The 20,412-nt window shown below is 41.0% G+C and overlaps 1 protein-coding gene across 3 annotated transcripts in view; it reads right to left on the reverse strand.

The window, feature by feature from the left end:
- LOC138962532 (transcriptional enhancer factor TEF-1-like) overlaps nt 1-20,412 on the reverse strand; it is a 38,936-nt gene extending 18,524 nt beyond the window's left edge. Inside the window, exons 1-3 of one of the 3 annotated variants that reach the window (XM_070334373.1) lie at nt 20,107-20,412; nt 12,434-12,697; nt 881-1,008 (exon numbers count right to left, since the gene is read on the reverse strand). In XM_070334373.1, coding sequence (XP_070190474.1) covers nt 881-1,008; nt 12,434-12,677 — 372 coding nt within the window. In that variant the 5' untranslated portion in view covers nt 12,678-12,697; nt 20,107-20,412. Of the gene's footprint in view, nt 1-853; nt 1,009-12,433; nt 12,698-19,728; nt 19,925-20,106 lie in introns of those variants that run through there. The other 2 variants (XM_070334371.1, XM_070334372.1) reach the window with 2 other exon arrangements.

Raw genomic sequence — 20,412 nt, forward strand, 5'->3', positions numbered from 1 at the left:
GAACAGGGGGGGGGGGGGGGGGGGGGGGGGGGGGGGGGATGGTTAGTTGCAAGTGTCGTAGAGCTGTGAGAATGAGACAGAGATCCCAGCTGATGACAAATGAGAAAAGCAGCAAACGAATACAATAAACTGAATGTACAAACCTTTCCCTTAATTTATTACCACTCAAACCATGACTACTTCTGTGATATTTTGATCTGCACAAATTATGATTACAAAAGAATGTGCTTGTCTATTACAATTCCATTTAAGAAAAAAAGCTCCATTTTCTGGTGGAAAACGCATTACAGAATTGGATGCACTGTACTTGCTAAAATAAAAGCAACTGTCAAAGGCCAAATATTGATTCATAATTATTAAATTCAGCATAAAAATAAGGCAAAGAGTGTGTCAATTCTCATGAATGACACGCTAAACTTTCTTTGATCCTTTTTTTCTTTTATTCTCCGTTTAGTTAGTTTGCCGCTCATTTGACTTCTCTTTAAAAAAAAAAACTACTCATACGAAAAACAAGAGAACTGATTTGGTGGCTGTAATTTATCTAAGACCAGTAACAACAGTGTAGGAAATTGCAGTGACAGTGCAAGTATCAAACACAAAACAGCAGTGGCTAAATAAAACAAAAGTGGATATTTACAACACCCAAAATACCAACCCAGTGATGTTCAGTGAAGACGTACAACACACACAAAAGTTAGAAAAAAATTAAGCTAAGCAGAAACGATCAAAGGTGTGGCAGTGGTGGTGAAGGTGGAGGTGTTAAAAAAAAAAAGACGTCCCCGTAAAAAAGGATGGACCAATTAGAAAAAAAAGCAGTGCCACTCATGGAACTGAGATTCTAAACGGGGTTCACCTGTGGGTCTCCGGGGGGGTACCTGACCTTAAGCTGCGACTGGATCTCCTTGGCTTTTCGCCTGGCCAGCACCTGTATGTGCGATGACACCTGTTTGCGCGTGCGCGTCTTGCCTGTGCGCAGCTTGATGTAACGGGCAATGAGCTCATTGCGACCTGAAACAGCAGAAAAAAGTCATTGTATATTACTATACCCTATACCAAAGATAACATTTACATATCAATCCATTTTAGTTACAGTGGAACCCCCCTTTTAAGACCTCCAAAAATCTGAGAAGATCAGGTCTTAAAAAGGAGGGAGTCTTAAAATGGGGGTAAATTTACAGAGGTTATGAACAGAAAGTCTGAGAAAACAAGGTCTTAAAAAGGAGGGAGTCTTAAAATGGGGGGTCTTAAAAGGGGGGTTCCACTGTACATACTTTAATGAATGCACAAACACACATCTTTTCAAGTCTCGGCCAGATGTCTAAGTCAGACTCTCAGGTCACATGGGTCAAAGAAGGTAAAACCAATGTTGAATCAATACCTTATGTAATGAACTGACTGTTAGCCATTTTCACCTTCATCACTGGCTGCAACTACAATAATACAGTATTCTTGTTAACAAGAAACTTCTTTTATTAGTACAGTTTTTATACACGTAGGATTACCCGAAAATAAATCTTCATTCAATCAGTCTTTTGATTATATATCTGACAATATAATAATAAAGGTGATGCTATGTATAGACACCTTTGTTGGACTGGGTGCTGTGACCGAACAACTGGTATTTGTGCAATGGATAATTGTTGTCTTCAAGGTAAGGCACACACAAAAAGTTTGTTTCTGATGACAAGGCCAAAAGAATTAGGATCCATTGCCATTTTGTACTTTTTTTAATAGCAGTTTGTTTTTTATTTTCACATGCATGCGTGTCCTGAAGCATGCGTGTCCTGAAATCATGCGAGCTGTGTCCCCTAGATGTTGGAGAAGAGTAACTTTCATTGTAAAGTTCCCAAAATCGACTTTTGTCATTTTAACAGTTTAATCAACAAAGACAAATTTTTAAAGGGTAGAAAAAAAAATTCTAGGTTCAGGAGGGAAAATTTGGGTTGGTTGGGGAAACGGAAACATTTAGTTTTTTCTTGGCCTAATACCTGTTTACTGAAAACATGGCACACTCACTTTTCATCCTGAAGACATTATTCAAAGCTGTAGGTTTGTCACTGTTTTCTATAATACTGATGACTGTCCTTGTGATCACTTTGTAAAAGAATAAAACAACAGGCTAGGAATTTTTTTTAATCGATAGCAATTTCACAAATCAGGATCCATCATTTTCAATTCTTTTGAAGTTTCAGGTCTGTCCTCCTTATTGGACAACTTGCTCTATATGCATGATCGTCAGTAAAATCATATTCAAGTTAGTGTAAATGCAAGGCAGGATATTGCCATAGCCTCCATGCTTCGGTGAATTTTATGTCTTAACCCATCAGACAAAATTGCCACACACACACACAGAAAGAGAGAGAGTAAGAGAGAGATAGAGAGAGAACGAGAGAGAACGAGAGAGAGATCACCACTCCCATTAGACTAGTGTGTGCCTGGGGAATCTGTGCATCTAGAGTTTTCCTTGAAACCTGCATAACAGGTAGGTGGGTGCATGCAGGACAGGACACGCCTGAAGTAACCTTAATTGAACCAAGCAGCAGAAGTGTGTTAGTCACCAGGGTATTTGTTACAAGTGTTAACACCAACATTGTAATGAAGTGAGAAAGGAGTGCCTTTTAATTCAATTCTATTAATTATACATGTATTTCATTTTGACTTTCCTTTCGTGAACTGAGCAAAATTTGTGACATGTTTTTAAACCCTCAATTTTACATTTCAAAATCTCAACCACGTATTTAGTGCTCTGGGACTTCTCTCTTTCTTTTGCTGAGACTGTCAGCAGCTGACCATAACACTCTAGCTGGAAAGGGGGGAGGAGGGGCAGAGTGTGTTCACTATCCAAAACAAACAATTCAATCATTCTTCAAACATGCAGTTCTAAAGTAGAATAAACACAGCTTGAATATAATTTCCCTCTTGAAACTTGTCATACCAAGAGAATGGAAATGTAATGGCCATACAAGATAATACAAACCATTCCTCCTCTAAAACATCAAATATTAATGTTATCCTCCATCTTAACCCTTTCTATGTTTCGGGCCTTTAAATCTCTCCATGAACCTTGTGCATCAACAGTTGCTGATGTAAAGAATACCCCTCATACACTACAAAGGTCAAATCTTTGACAAGCTATTTTGAATGTCTTCAAGCTATCAAAGAATGGAATTTGTTTTCAGTAATGAACATTCCACCAAGTTCAAGGTGTCAACAACTTGGGTAGAAAAAATATTTACACATCTACAAAAAATATAAGCTGCGAAAAGATGACAAATATGTCCTGGGGGTATGCAATGCATCTGATGAAAAACATCATCCAATCCACTCACTTATTTTTACTTCAAGGATCATGAAATGCTTGCCTTGAATTTTTTTTTTCAACACAACCAACAACTATCATCACCCCCCCCCCCCCCCCCCCCCCCCCCCCTCTCCATACCCATCTTCCCCCTTCCCCAAAATGTGTGACAGGTTGATGGTTTTATGCGGAAAAGAAAGAAAGAATGACCGAAAGAATGACCGACACAGTGGACAAAATCCAAAAACAAAAGTTCAAGAAAAGTAAGCAAATAGAAAGCAGGCACAAAGAAGAATGAAGAAGGGAGGAGAGAGAGAAAATCAGAAGGGAGGGGGGGAGGGGGTAGAGAAATGAGGGAGAATGTAAAGCCGCAGATGTAGGTAAATAAATAGAAACGATTGGCAACATTCATTTCACAACAAACATCCTTCAGCTGCTGCGTTCAAAAACAACATTAATTGATCTAGTTTCTGCCCAGAGAAGCCATAATCACAATTCTAAGCTATCAGATCTTCACTGACTGATAAACACAGCACAGATAGAAGAGAGAAAAAAAATTGTGCATTTGTGCATTTCTTTAATGTGGAGTTCACTCATAAAGCCAACTGGCTGTCAGAGTTGAACAGTTTTATGAATCATAACTTGTGTTATTCTGTCAGTGTCAAGTCGAATCAGTGTGTCTGTCTCGTGTTCATGTTCTGTCTAGCAGACGGAACAAGTTAATTCAGCTGATTTACAAGTTGGTAAACCTTTAATCTGTAAATGTATCTTTCTCATTCAAGCCAACAATAACATTTTTCTTTTTCAAAGTTGTTTCAATTAGAATGTAAAGAAATAATCAAATGACCATTCTCTATTCAGTGAAATATCTATTTTAAGATCTCCTGCCTTGAGACTCTTTTATGCCTTCTTCCTGATTTAGAAGCCCAACAGACAAGTCACAGAACTGAAACACAAACTCACACCTGACACAAAGAAAGAAACAAACAACCCTCTCCTTGTAAATAAACACCAACATAATCAAACTCTGCTTTCTCAAACAATGTATCATTGTCCTCAAGGGGTCTTCCCAGTCTGTGGGTCTTCCTCTACATTTAAGCCAACTTGCAACCTTCCAGCTAGCAACATTTATGTATTCCTTGTGAAGGACCATGTATTATAATCCCTGCTTTACAGCCAACCACCTGAAAACCCTGTTTTAAGACCACCCCCCAGTTTACACATTTTCTGTTGATAACATCTGTACATCTACCTCTATCTTCAGACTCCCTTCATTTTCAATTGCAGGTCTCATTTTATCAGATTTTTCAGGTGTCAATAGGAGGGTTCCGCTGTACCCAGCCCTTCTTTCCCATTCTCAGAGGACCCACCAATTTACCCCTGCCGTTTCATAATCATCTGCAAAGTACACCAGACAAATGCAAACAGGTAGGCAGTAGGTGCACACGGCCACACAAACACACAACAGGAAGCGAGACATAACAATAAAACAGGAGATAGGCTGGTAGATCAGTGAAGAAAAGGGGCAAGGGAAAGTGGGATGGGCCCGTCCACAGGACTCTGGAGCAAGACACACGGCAGGGTAACAGTGACATGATCAACAACAGAGGAATACAGTGGAACCCCCCTTTACAGACTTCAACAAATCTGAGAAAATCAGGTCTTCACTAAGGGGGAGTCTTAAAATGGGGGTAAATGTACAGAGATTATACTTCAACGAAGTAGACAAAAACGTAAAGATGCTGCAGAAAAGATTGGCCGCTGCACAGACTGACTTTATGTGTACCACATTGTAATTTGAATGGCAACAAAGATGTTGGTTTTTGTTGTTTTCTTGTGGCGTTTATGGGTATCAATAGTTTTAACTACTTTTGACCCCTGTGGTACATTAGCCATCAACAAACTTCTACTCATTCACTACTCCACACTGAATTTTGTTTATTCTAAAACAATTTCAAGTGCTACATCAACTGCCAGATTGCAATGTATATTGAACATGTTAATGAGTCTTATATTCACCAAAATTGCTTTTCTAAACCTCTGTGAAATTAACTGCAGTCTTGTTGGAAGGTGACACAAATTTGACCATCAAATTTTATGCTGAAAAAAAACAACAACACCAATGACTGACAAATCTAGTTCAGACGAAGAATAACGCCCCCAAACACAAGACTGTTAGCTCACAACACCTATTGCTCAGAAGGGGCCATGATAAAAGTAAGACTTCGCACCGTGGTGGTTGTTGAAACAGACTATAGGTGTGTGTGCTCCCTTGCTTTAGCTAGCTTAGCTTTGCTACCTGCCCCGGGCGAGAAGTGTGGGAGGGGGGGGGATCTGTAGAGTGTGTGGTTGGCCTTACCTTTCACCTGACAGCCCCCTAATTTGGGCCATTACTCAGCCATGGCGGATGAGTCATCGTGTGCTACACACACACACTGTACTGACTGCCGAGAGACTCTCAAAACCCCCCTCGGTGTCCGGGACTGTGGGTGTAGAGTGGAGTGATAGAGGGATAGAAGAGAAAGAAAGAAAAAAAAGAAGAAAGAAAGACGGAAGAAAGAAAGAAGAAAGAAGGAAGGCTCTGTGAGCTTTCAGTAGTACAACAGTAGGGGCCTTGTTCTCCTTTCTAATGGCTGGCTGTGTGGCCTTGCAGGTTAACCCTCCACTCTCATACTATGAAATGAAAAAAAATCGTACAGTGTGTGGTGTGTGTGTGAGAGAGAGAGAGTGCGTGCGTGCGAACATGCTCTCTCTCTCTCTCTCTCTCTCTCTCTCTGCGTCTGAATTAAAACGCACACCTGCACACACAACTTAAAAGTTAGGTTTTCATGTACACACTACGGCAGGCGTAGGGGGGGAGGGCTGGTGCAAGTGTACACACAATGCCAGTGTCTAATGTGTATATACTTTATGTCTCCGGTGTGAGCATATATGCACGCGCACCTGTTTATGTCAGTGGGTCCTGGCTGTGACTTTTGATTAACTATGCACCCAGTGTGCGTTCAAATATCACGCTTGCCATTGTTACTCAGGGCTGTGCTTACCCTCTACAGTCACCCAGTCACCCCCCTCCCCCCTCGATTTTCTGACACCCCCCCTCGACCCTCCTGTTTTCTCGTATTCTCTGTTTAAACCTCTGTGCATTTATCCCCATTTTAAGACTCCTCCTGGCCTTCTAAGACTTGATTTTTTTTAGATTTATTTTGGTCTTACAAGGAGGGGTCCACTGTGCCATTTTCTCTCTTTACATTTCATGGACAATAAATTTGAGCCAGGTGTGAACACAGGCAGTCTGTTCTTTCCTGTGCGCCCTTGACGGGTCTTGCAAAAATCTGATAACTGCGGAACCCCCATTTAAAGACCTCCAAAAATCTAAACCTAGCATATAACCACGTCATGTCCCAAAAAGACACTAGTTCTGGGGACGGAAAAACCAAGTTAGCATAGCATAGCAAAAAAAAATCAGGTCAGGAGTCTTCAGAGGACAATGGGTTCTTTCCTGAAAGGAAAGGAGTCTGGAAAAAGACCTGATATGATATCAACACACATACAAATTCAACGCATCAAAACACCATCGTGAATTTTGTGCCTGCATTGACCTGATAAACTGTAACAAAAGAAATGCTTGCGATAAACCGTGCTGATAAATAACGTACACGGTTATGAAGTCAACTCCTATTATTATGATGCGGAGGGGTTCCTGATGACACTCACAGTAAAAACAACACAGAAGAATCTTCATGAAATAAATGAGAGAGAGAGAGAGAGAGAGAGAGAGAGAGAGAGAGAGAGAGAGAGAGAGAGAGAGAGAGAGAGAGAGAGAGAGAGAGAGAAACACACACACTTGACCTCGCAGGGTGAAGCCTACTCAATACAAAAGGGGTACAGGCGAGGAACGCTGGGAAAGGGTGGGGTGCGGAGATAAAGCGGGTGGTTCATACGAGGGGTGGTGGAAAGTTACGTGCCGTCAATTAAAGCCAGTGTATCGAGGGTACTTTACACGTACCCCTCGCGAATGGTCTCGCCCGACCCACTCCACCCCGATATCAGTGAACAGAGAGGCCCTTTTTGTCCTCCACACAACAGTTCTCAGGGCCACGCAACTGAAAAGAGCCCGTTATGACTTCGGCTTTTCTCACCCTCTCTACGATACTTGAAACTTGTAACGTGTTTTCATAAGCGTAACTGCGCTTGAGCTAAGTCCGCTGGAAAAATGAAGATTGCGGCCCATTGTGTGGTATGGTTTTTATTATAGTTTTTATGCCATGACCTCCCCAACTCTAAGGCCACCCTATTTAAATAAGGGTGCAGTATTGTGCTGTACGGGAAAACGAGTTATAGGCCTATGTATGTGGGTTTCTGGTTAGGGTTTTTTTTAAACATTTTTTTAACCCGTTGCTGAGAGTGACATACGAGCGAGTCGATGCAAACGTACACCCTAACATACACACGTGCTTACAAACACACGCGTACTCATGAAGTCATATATACATGTGGAATGAATCTGAATGCTTACGCTAAGAGGAACACTGACGGACAAACCTAGCCTGAGCATCATAAAATGAGTATGATATAAATAAACTAAAATGGAAGAAATCTTAAAGCACAACTTGAACAAAACTATGAAATGGTTCATGACACTTCCTTTGTTCGCTTACGCCCGTCCGTCTTCTTACAAAGTCATGGAGTGCATGTATCTATGTTTCGATACACAGACATTCGGAGATACACGAACGTCAAGTCAAACCAATTGACCCCTGACACACACACATTTTGACCCTTGCACAAGACGTTGTAACGATAAACGAAGCGCAAATAAGAAATGATAATAAAAGCAAAGAACATAGCAACAAGATATGCAAACATCTAACAAAGCCGAGCAAGCAGAATGACAGGTCTAATGACAAACAAAGAGGCAATGAGTCGGAAACAAGATCGCGATTCTTTCCTTCGCTGCACAACGCAAATCTTCTGTGACCTTTGACCCAACGTGCCTTGCTGCACGATGCAAATCTTCTGTGACCTTTGACTCAACGTAGCTTCCACATTCGATCGCTAAGCTTGATATTTACAACTGAAAACCGAGGGGGTCAAATACTAACAGGAACCAATAGAAATGTGCATCCTCAAACCTGACATACTTATCTCAGCATTTTATGAATTAAAATGAACAGAAAGTTTCTTTCACACGACAGCTTTGATTGCAACAACGTGGTGGGGCCCCAAAACATGTATGATCAAAACGGAACTCGTGTTTCAAAGCATGGCTCCCTGTGTTGATTTTGCACTTATTTTCTCACTACCAAAATGATGACAAAAACTATGTTTGGTGGTTTGTTGTCAGACCAGTTTTTTTGTCGGTCCTCGGGGGGCATATCGACTTTTGTTTCATATTTATTGACCGCGGCCTTCGGCCTTGGTCAATAAATATGAAACAAAAGACGATATGGTCCCCCTCGGACCGACAAAAAAGCTGATCTGTCAACAACTCATCAAACATCTTATATTGTTTTTAAAAAGACAGGCAATAACGTTACGAAGTCATCGTCAAGGCTTTTCGCGTCACAAAACACACAAACAGAGGCGCACTTTATTTTGATTCCATACAGGACGCATGACGCCAATTTATCAACTAGTTGCCCGAACAGTCACCGTGTCAGAGTAAAATAATAGATGTCGGTGAGGCTTCTAAGATATATACGTAAGCAGGCATGGGGACATGTGGGAGGGGGGGGGGGGGGGGGGGGGCGTGACTGGATACAACTAAAATCCTTTCACTTCGGCTAGTCAGTTCCGCGAACGACCCCCGCCTCTCTCTCTCTCTACAAATCCATGTTTTTCAAGAGAAGCCCTTTTGCTCTTAGAAAGAGAGCGATACAGAATTCAGACAGTCAGAAAACAAACACATCTTGCTGCTTACTTAGATCTCAATCGAAGTTGAAGCACGTCAGCAAATAAATCTCCATTAAAACAAAAACCGATCAAACTCAAAACTCTCCTCGGGCGATTTCAGAATAAAACTGAATACATAGATGTATCTACGTGTATCGCCTGGTTATCAATCAATAACTTCAAAAGAATACAGGACCACTGTACACTCAATAGCCAAGCACCTGTCCATTATAATTCATTATAACCATGACCAGAGGCGACGCCCAAAAGCATTATACATTTGCATCAAACAATATATTCTGTGTCTATCGCTGGGAAAAATATTAGAAGCACAAAAATCAAAACGTGCTCACCAATTCATCTACACTTGAAAAATAAAGACTTAAACTTCACTGATGCATGGCTGCATGGAAATTAGCAGAAGGCTGTATTTAGCGGCATCACACGACTCTTTTTAAAATCAACACCGGAATGTATGATCATTCGGGGTTACAGCAAACACAGGGACAGCTAAAACCATGTGACGCTTCACTACAGAACCAGTCAGTGATTTTAAAGGAGCTATAGTACGTTTTCAATGATAAGCATACTCAGACACTGTATAAACAATAATAAAACTTGAAACTACACCACTAATGAAGACCGCAAATGAAAAAGATTGAACAAAATTGTTATTCTCTCTCACTCACTCTCTCTTTTATCCATCCTCGCATCCCCTCTCTGTGCGTGCGTGCGTGGTTTTACATGCGTGTGCATGTGTGTATGTACTTCTGTATACGGTCCGGGAGGGGAGGCGGGGGGGGGGGGGGGGGATTTCCAACTTCTTCATCACACATCGCCTCTATTGGTTTAACCAACCAACCCCGTGACCCTCTTCCGACTTGTGGCAGTACCTGTAACCTTTCAAACCAATATATTCATGGCCTAATAAAACCACATCACCATCACACAACAATAGCGACTGGCGCTCTATCAAATCTCGACAGCAAAGCTCTCGCAGTTCCCAAGCCCTCTGTAGTAGAAGACGAAGAGGGAAGAGGGTTGGGAGGGGTGGGAGGGGTGGTGTTATGATGGAGTGAAGAAAAAGAAGGGAGAAAGAAGAAAGGAAATGAAAGGCGGACCAAGCGGAAGAGGAGGGGAAAGCCCCAGGTGTGACGGGGCGACTGGGAGGGCAAGCTAGGTGCTACAGGTAAACGTGAGAAAGGTAGCAACAGGTGTGTGTTTCGGTGTGTGCGTTTTAGTCCCGTGTTGTCGGCGGACAGGCTTGGAGGAGGAGGACAGGAAGGAGCAGGGGAGAGAGAGAAAACAGAGCACCTTGATCCCCTGCCTAAGCCCCCTTCTTGCGCTTGGTAAACAACCAGGGTGTAAAAAAAATAAAAAGACTAATAGGAAGACCTTTCATTTTCTACTTAGCAAATGCTAGACAGAAAGCAGGACTGGTGGTTCTGATAACCGGGGCCGTGGGCGGAAGGAGGTGGTGGCTGGAAATGAGGAGGCGGGGGGGGGGGGGGGGGGTATATATGTCAGTGTGTGAGGATTTTGTGCTGGGGAGAGAGAGTGTGAGAGAGAAAATCTGCCTGTCTGTGAAACAGAGGGAAAGAGAAAAAAGATAAGTAATACATTCGTTATAGTCTATTCTGAATGCCAGGGAATGAGGGAGGAAGGGGGTGAAAATAACCAGGGTGTAACAAAAATCAAACAAGAAGGGCAAAGCCCATACGACTCACATGCTTGACCTTGACCTTTACATGACCTTGACCTTCACTAAACCTAGCAATGACATCATACACTAAGAACTGCTTTACACATTTTTCCTACCAAAATACATGTGACCTTGACCCAAGGTCAAGGTCATCCAAGGTCATGCAACACAAAGCTGTTAATTCAAGACATAGGAAGTACAATGGTGCTTATTGGCTCTTTCTACCATGAGATATGGTCACTTTTAGTGGTTCACTACCTTATTTTGGTCACATTTCATAAGGGTCAAAGTGACCTTGACCTTGATCATATGTGACCAAATGTGTCTCATGATGAAAGCATAACATGTGCCCCACATAATTTTTAAGTTTGAAACAGTTATCTTCCATAGTTCAGGGTCAAGGTCACTTCAAAATATGTATACAATCCAACTTTGAAGAGCTCCTGTGACCTTGACCTTGAAGCAAGGTAAACCAAACTGGTATCAAAAGATGGGGCTTACTTTGCCCTATATATCATATATAGGTGAGGTATTCAATCTCAAAACCTTCAGAGAAAATGGGAAAAATGGGAAAAATAGCTGTTTTTTAGACAACATTTATGGCCCCTGCGACCTTGACCTTGAAGCAAGGTCAAGATGCTATGTATGTTTTTTGGGGCCTTGTCATCATACACCATCTTGCCAAATTTGGTACTGATAGACTGAATAGTGTCCAAGAAATATCCAACGTTAAAGTTTTCCGGACGGACGTCCGGACGGACGGACGTCCGGACGGACGGGGGGGACGGACGGACGGACGGACGACTCGGGTGAGTACATAGACTCACTTTTGCTTCGCATGTGAGTCAACAAAAAACACACCATAATCCAATAGAATTTTTTTTTTTTTACACACACACATTCGCCTACACCTAAGTCTATCGTAAAACGATGTTCCACTGCAGGTTGTAGACCGGAATACCCTAGCAATTGCATGTATACAGTATGTCCTTGTACTAAAACAACAGACAAACCATCACTCATACTGCCACGCCAGACCACAGACACACACCTCCCTCGCTAACACTGCCTATTAACACTCGTCTTTCGCAGGACATTCATCTCTCTGTCACTGTAACAGCCTGTGTAAACACGGGCAATACAGTGTACCACAATACATACAACACAATGCAACGTACGGTGCGTATCAATCACCATCACAACGTAAAAGCCTTTTAATGACTGAAGGGAAAAAACAACTTAATTGCCAGCTGATGACAGACAGACCCTGCAACTGTTCCTCAGGAAAAAGACAGGATGAACAGCTAGCGTCCAAGGTAGGAGCAGTTACCTGAAGATTCATAAAAGAGTACACGTACTTGCCTCTCCTACCATTCATAGCGAATCTCTTCAACACCATCACACATTCCATGTACAAAAAGTGAAGAATGTAAAACACAAAATATAACCGCCAGGAAAAAAGAGCCTGATAACCCTGACATCGGCTCGATACCTGGCTGACCGTGGCCAAATTCCGCACATGACCATGTCCTGACACTCACCGTACATTTTCCCTTCGTCGGAGAGGATGATCTTGCGGCGGCCGCAGGGAGGGTAGATGGCCAAAGCCTCCTGGAAGCTCTGCTCAATATCCGGACTCCACACACCCTCGGCGTCCGACAGGTCGTCGACACAGTCGATCTTGTCGTCGCTGCCCATAGAGTCGTTGGTGGAGGGAGGCTGCTGGCCCTCCCCATTGCCGCTCCAGGCCGGAGGTAAGTCTGACTGGCCCGACACCATGTCCATTCCGACCCCTTGTTGTTACCCTTCAAACACACCCACAAAACAAAAGGAGTTTATAATTCATTACCTTCAGGTCAAACACACACAGACACAATTCTACGGAGTAAGGCTGTCAAAGTGATACGGTGGGAAAAAGTTAAAGGCGTTAAACTTAAAGTCTAGTCCTAAGAAATCCGAGTGTTCGTAGGGTTTGCAGTCTGCGAATGCAGAAGAATCATCTTCAGAATCATCTTCAGGCGTTCAACGGTTATGGTAGGTACAAGAGACGTGCGGTCAGTCAGATCTAACCCAGCACACCAGTAGTCACTGACTCTGGGCGCAGTATCATCCCCCCCCCCCCCCCACCATCTGAGAAAATAACGTCTTGCAAGACAGTGAATTATATAAAATAAAGAATTGAATTAGCAGACTTTACAAAGAGAAAAACAGGCCTGAAAAGAATTATTAAGTTGTCCAGTCGAGACGAAAAGAGCAGAAGATTTTCTTACAGGCAACCATGCTGTCAAAAAACACGAAAATGCACAATCAAAGGGTTAATCAGTTCGCCTTAGCCACTTTTTCAACCATTCTAGTTACCATGACGACCAACGTAACCATGTAAATTTGTTTGTTTATTTGTTGCTTAACGTCCAGCCGACTACGCAGAGCCATATCAGGACGAGGAAGGGGGGGATGAAGGGGGCCACTTGTCAAGCGATTCCTGTTTACAAATGCACTAACCCATTACTTGTGTCCCAGCAGGCTTTAGTAAAACTAAATTAATACCTACTGGAAACCATGTAAATACCCCAGCACGAAGTGCGGACATCAGAAACTAAGTAGCCAATACCACCTCTATTATCAGTCACAAACCTCTTGCAGTGTCCATCATCTATGTATCAAATTTTAATACGCAAAAATAAATGTTCAAGTGGTCTAATGAAAGATATCCAACGCAATAAAAATTAAAAAAATTAAAAACCATTCACGCATCATCCATATAATTCAGTATTCAAAAACAACTGTCATGAGCCTGTCATCTGGAAGTTTTCACTAGACAATATTAATCGCGTCGCGGCCATCCTGACACTACGTAGAATGATTTATTTTTTATTTTTCATTAAACATACACGTTATGTATAGAATAGATGTCTGCCTTGAAAAGGACCATAATCTCAAAACACTCCTCTCGTCCCTGCCCAAAAAGCAACGGTTTTGCTGGATCCATGCCAACGACCCCCCCCCCCCCCCCCCCTGCAGTCTCCGGCTTAAGTTTCTCACACCTCCAATCAACCTGTCTGTAGCACCTTGTTCATCGAACTCCTTTTTTTATGAAATGTTTTCAAAACAAAAATTAACGCCCTGTTTCTGTTGTCCGCGTTGTGTCTCGTGCTCAAATATATATCTGAGTTCGCAAATACAGTAGTACAATTACAAAACATACATGTATGCAAACACCACGGTAACTTTATGATAGCTCGATTTTATGTAACTCCTCAAACAGCTAAAACTGATAAGTTCGATCACTTAGACATTGACACACTCTTCACGAATGATTAAATAGTCGACTAACTATGAATGAATACACGCTATCTGATTGATTGCAAATGTATACTAATAAACACATTTCAATAAATACATAACTTGCATCTTTCGTTGGGTGAAAAAACCTCTTACTCTCTCTTCTGAAGTTCTGTTTCTCTACACATACCCCCACCCCCACCACCCCCCCCCCCCCCCCCCCCCTCTTCACCATCAATCGTTTCATTCGCAGTTACAGACGAACAAGTTACGATGCAGACTTGTAATTTCATGCTGCGATCACGACTACGTAATAAAACGGCCATACATATCCGACATGAATACAGAAGCATAACATAACTACACGATTACACGTAATCTTTATACATCAAAACGAACGTCTCAGTGATGGATGAGTGTGTGTGTGTGTGTGTGTGTGTGTGTGTGTGCCTGCTCTGTAGATTGGTGACAATGAAGTAGAACGATGGTGTGGGTGTGTGTGGAGAGGGAGAGGGAGAGAGAGAGAGAGAGAGAGAGAGAGAGAGAGAGAGAGAGAGAGAGAGAGATGGGTTTTTTTCAATTTAAAAATTGATACAGCCTGTCAGCGTACACATTCCTGAACTATTTTTAAGTTTAATGGATCTCTCTGTCTGGGTTGTGTGCGTGTGTGTCAGTGTGTATATGTGTGTCACACTCACGCACAATACTTGGGAACGAAATATAACTTAGTGACCGTGTACAACAGGTGCTTATGTCACAAACATATCTCAAAGTCATAATGTGTCACACGCTTGACTGCGTTTGCACCGGACACCGATCACGACACGGCACGACTGAGGTCAGCATACGCCCCCTCCCCCTTTCCTCTCACCCAAAGGGTCCTGCCCCTTTCTATGCCTAGCAACTTTAAACCTAGCAACTGTTCATATGACTCTCTTCTTCACTCGTCGACAGCATCTAAGAGCAGGGGTGGGTGTTTTTTTTTAATCCCAACCCCCAACCTACTGCAGCTGCACGTTCATATACATGTATTACTTTCATTTCCTGAACATAAGCAACAGCACAGCAAGACAGACACCCACACATCAGAAGTATAATTATCTTGTGTGAATATGTTATAAATCGTCGAGATTTTGATATCACTGTCGAAACAGACCAATAGCAGAAGATATCATCACACAGTCCGTCAATGTTGGGTAATATTATTTTGGTGCCTGTGCACCCAGGCTTAATTTTCTGAATGAACACAAAATGGACAAGCATACCTTACCACATTTGCATATATTGTCTTCTGTGCATACATGTTATTATGATTGATCTTATGTTGTGATTACAGAGAAAATCCTCTCTAGCTTTGCCCAGTCAGCTACTGAAAATTGATGCATAATGATATGTGCAGTTGATGATCCTATCACTAATCACCATTACTTCATGCCAACAATTGTATTGTGTCTATAGCTGTAGTGAAACAAAACCACTGTACCAGCACAATCTTCTTTCATTTGTAGCAAGAATAACTTAAAACACCTATACATGTGATACTGATAGGAGCAAAGAACAAATAACAACCTTTCTAATCCTGTTACAATAATGAGTTCACACTCCAGTCCAAGCTGAAGTAGAAAAGCAAACATTTTTATATCAAATGAACTTCAAGATTCTATACCAAGACAAGGCCTGCCAATACACGAAGGATTTTGTATGACATCTTTAACATTTGACATGTACACAATTGAGAGGCACTTTAAAATGTTTTTAAATACAATTATTCCCTTTTAATAGAACAAAGTTTGCATCCAATAATTTGTTCAAGTGTACAGTCACTGTACTATGAAGAATGCGCACTATTTGTACTGAACCTTGGTAAAACTAACACTTTTTTGTAAAAGATGCACACAAATGCACTGGCTTATTTTTTTTAACTGTGCAGATATATTCTGAAGGTTCCTACAGTTAACTGAAAAAAGAAAACAATGATACAAATTCTAAAAAGAAATGCCTAAAAAAAATCGGCAATGACAAATAATCTGGTTGCTAGAGCAAAAACTGCAGATTTATTTTGAAATTGATGAAAAACTGCAGCCATGACAGTCCAGTCCCACTTTTTGCAAACGGCAAATACGACATTATTATGATGAAATAGTGATATACAAAATTGGAGACAAACGACACAAGCAAATGCCCACAACATTGTGTACATCAATTTTCATACAAATCCGTTCAGTAGTTTTTGAGATATGCTCTGCACACACACATACATAGGGGAGACAAACCTCACCCTCCGCCCTCATTTAATTATTCAGTCAGGTATTGACTGAATGTAAAAACTGGTGCAGTAGCAAAATAATGGGGGATACAAAACCAGTTTTACAATCAAAACTATCAAGCTTATAATGCACCACAATACTAATCTTGCTCTTCAGTTTCAAGGTAAAAAGTTACATATCAATAAAAGGCTTTCTTTGATCAACACTGCAGAATTTTCCTGTTCAAGTTTTTACCAACAGAACAAAACATTGAATTCCCATGAAATCACTGAAACATGATATCATGTTTAATTTGATGACCATCATTTCATGCTGGGATTGGATTACAAAACGTATAGTTATATCATATAATGCACCCCATCCTACGGTTCATTGTTAATAAAACAAAAACAAGTCGCGTAAGGCGAAATTACTATATTTAGTCAAGCTGTGGAACTCACAGAATGAAACTGAACACACTGCAATTTTTCACAATGACCGTAGTCCGCCGCTAGTGCAAAAGGCAGTGAAAATGACAAGCCTGTTTAGCGCGTTAGCGGTTGCACTGTGCTGCATAGCACGCTTTACTGTACCTCTCTTCGTTTTAACTTTCTGAGCGTGTTTTTAATCCAAACATATCATATCTATATGTTTTTGGAATCAGGAACCGACAAGGAATAAGATGAAATTGTTTTTAAAACGATTTCGAAAATTTAATTTTCATATTTTTAATTTTCAGAGCTTGTTTTTAATCCGAATATAACATATTTATATGTTTTTGGAATCAGAACATGATAAAGAATAAAATAAAAGTAATTTTGGATCATTTTATAAAAAAATAATTTTAATTACAATTTTCAGATTTTTAATGACCAAAGTCATTAATTTTTAAGCCTCCAAGCTGAAATGCAATACCGAAGTCAGGTCTTCGTCGAAGATTGCTTGGCCAAAATTTTAATCAATTTGATTGAAAAATGAAGGTGTGACAGTGCCACCTCAACTTTTACAAAAAGCCGGATATGACGTCATAAAAGACATTTATCGAAAAAAAGAAAAAAAAGTCTGGGGATATCATACCCAGGAACTCTCATGTAAAATTTAATAAAGATCGGTCCAGTAGTTTTCTCTGAATCGCTCTACACACACACACACACACACGCACAGACAGACAGACACACACACACCACGACCCTCCTATGTTAAAACATTTAGTCAAAACTTGACTAAATGTAATGAGGAGCTTGTCAAATCATGTGCACATGTTGCACAGCCCAGTCAGCGGGCGTGCTTTATGCCTGCCTTATTACATGACTTCTACATCACCACTGTACTTGGATAATGTCAAACAGTCAGCCATCACTCTGTTTGACTGACACCAGTGACAGCCTCCACACGCCATGTCAAAACCAGTGTTAAGGAATAATTTACAACATATTTATAATTTTGATATGTGTATTATATATATATTCAAAAACTTTTTTGTGATCTCTGCTTAAGCGGGCAGCTCCATAAAATGTCTACAGTAAAGACACTGACTGATCAAATATCATAAAAATGAAATAGATTAAAAAAATAGGGTATATATATATATAAATGGGTTGTTCCCTGGAGTTGGGTACCACAGAGGGTCATTGAATTGAAATAATAAGTTTGACAGTTGTGTTCGTTACTACTCATCTTAATGTGTTTCTGAATGTTGCCAAGCTAGTATAGTATTAAACAATACTTTTACTAAGGCCAAAAAAAAAAATAGGTGTGGTTACGGTAACATAGCCCCAAAAAATAGGGTAGGTAGGTAGGCAATCACTTTTTTTTTTTAAACTTTTTTTTCTAATGTGTACAAATTAAACCTACTTGACAGGGAAATAAGTGTGCGACTCGGGCGCTTTCGCTTTCATTGCGTTTTTTGCACTGGTTTTTTTTTGTTTTTTTTTGACAAATGTAATAAAAAGTTATAGGATCGGCCCCTAAAAATAGGGTAGGTCGGGTTACCGTAACCACACCTATTTTTTTTTTAGGCCTAAAACAATAACGTTTTGTGTATTCGTGGTACGGAATGAAAGAAACACAAAAAAGCCCTTTAACAGATTGTAACTCATCATAAACGCATGCATATTCAGTAGAATGAGTACTGTTTGCAGAAGATCAACACAATCTGAAATACTAACCATAGTTGTATGTGGTCAACTTTGTAACGTGTCGTTTCACAGCAGCCCAAACTTCATTTGCACAACACAGACCCACTTATCACAAACGCACGACTATTTTTGGCTGTCACTACTTTAGCACACTTCGTAACACGTGTGTAGAACGCAAGATGAAAGCAAATAACGTCCACAGTTTTTGCAATCTGTCCATTTAAAACTGTCAGAGCATTTGGTTTCCCCTTTCTCCTGTTACGATGTTATTGTTGTTTGTCCTGTTATTTCAATCAAAATGATCTTGTAGCTTACTTCTTTTGTACTAAACTACACAGCACTCTTGGGGAAGGATAGCTATGCACCCGTTGTACATTTGCGTGGTAACAACTAACGTCGCCACTAGCCGACGGTTTGAAGTTTCGTTTCTCATCTGCTTGCTCATGTTATGATGTTATTTTGACCATTCGTTACTGCACTAATGATAAGATTTTTTTCCCCAAGTTCACGAAATAGCTTTATTTATATATTTTTATGATCAAAGTGTCCTAAAGATCATATGAACACATTGTTGTTGACTTTGAAGTTAGTTCAGTTTTTGACTCCCATGTCAGTAGTTTGGTACCGCTCCAGAGAACAACCCATTATATACTAGGCTGTATACAACATGTATATAAACATATGTCCTTGTTTTATTGAAATCGTTAAAAAAAAAAGTGAAACGCTTCCTTTAACATAGTAAGGACTACACAAAGTGATCTAATTTCTGATTAAATCAGCAATCCTAGTTCCTACTCTGGCAGCAACTTTTTTGTTCTCTTGTTTCCTGTTTAGTTTTAAGGCAGTTTAATGTTGTTTTGGGTAGGTTAATACCGTTTCCAAGACGGCTGACAAGCAATTATACACAAGCTGACACACACACGCACACATACATAAAACACACACACATATTATATGCAACACAGTTGTCCAGGCCCAACACTGACAGTAACATCAAAACTTAATCACTGAATCAGCTGATCCCCGGTAGAATAGCAGGAAACAAAAGCATTGTTCACTTTCTATTTCATAGACAATGTCAAAAATAAGAGTGCTACAACCCAGTAGGAATCATCAATGTGTGACAATAAGTGCAAGACCAGGAGAACGAAGCGGAAAAGAAAAGTCTACCTTGGGACCAGCCATCTTGTTCCCCTGTTGGGGTGCAGCCGAAACGGGCCGAGGCTCAAGCCAGGTCCCACAGAGGGAAAATGCCGGGCCGCCATAGCTTCCCAGCACTATCTGGGTCAGATCAGCAACACAGCAAGCAAACGCACACCCTTGCCTCTAATTACGGGTAAATCCAATCAACTGTGACAAGCTCGGACAGAAAGAAGCTTCCCCTGTATCGCCTAGCTGTCAATGAACCATCCGGAAGTTCGATCTACAAGAATGACAACTATTTCAGAGATTCAAACCGCGCATGGACTGTGCGCTCATTCCCATGCACATTCGGCGATTTTCCTACTAAAACAGGGCGATCGAAGCAAAAAGACAAAACGTACTCACCTTTTCTTGTGTCCAGACAGTATATGGATGATTTTGGCTGAATCTAACCTAAAATTTAGACTTAAAGAGCAGAGCTGAAGGTATGTCAGGCATGACACAAAGAATCTGGACAACGTAGTGTTTTCTGCGCATCACCACCGCGCAGGCCAGCTTCGGACGTCATGTGGAGAGAACTGCAAGGTTGATACGCGACAAACTGCCCCATGTCGCTCGCCACATGCTCACTGTCTCAGACCTTTGACGTTTGTCTTTTGTTTCGATTTTACAGGACCCATTTTTCCAATATTCATGGCCAGGATGTCTCTC

Source organism: Littorina saxatilis, linkage group LG3 (assembly GCF_037325665.1).
Source record: "Littorina saxatilis isolate snail1 linkage group LG3, US_GU_Lsax_2.0, whole genome shotgun sequence".
In the NCBI taxonomy this organism is placed as follows: Eukaryota; Metazoa; Mollusca; class Gastropoda; order Littorinimorpha; family Littorinidae; genus Littorina; species Littorina saxatilis.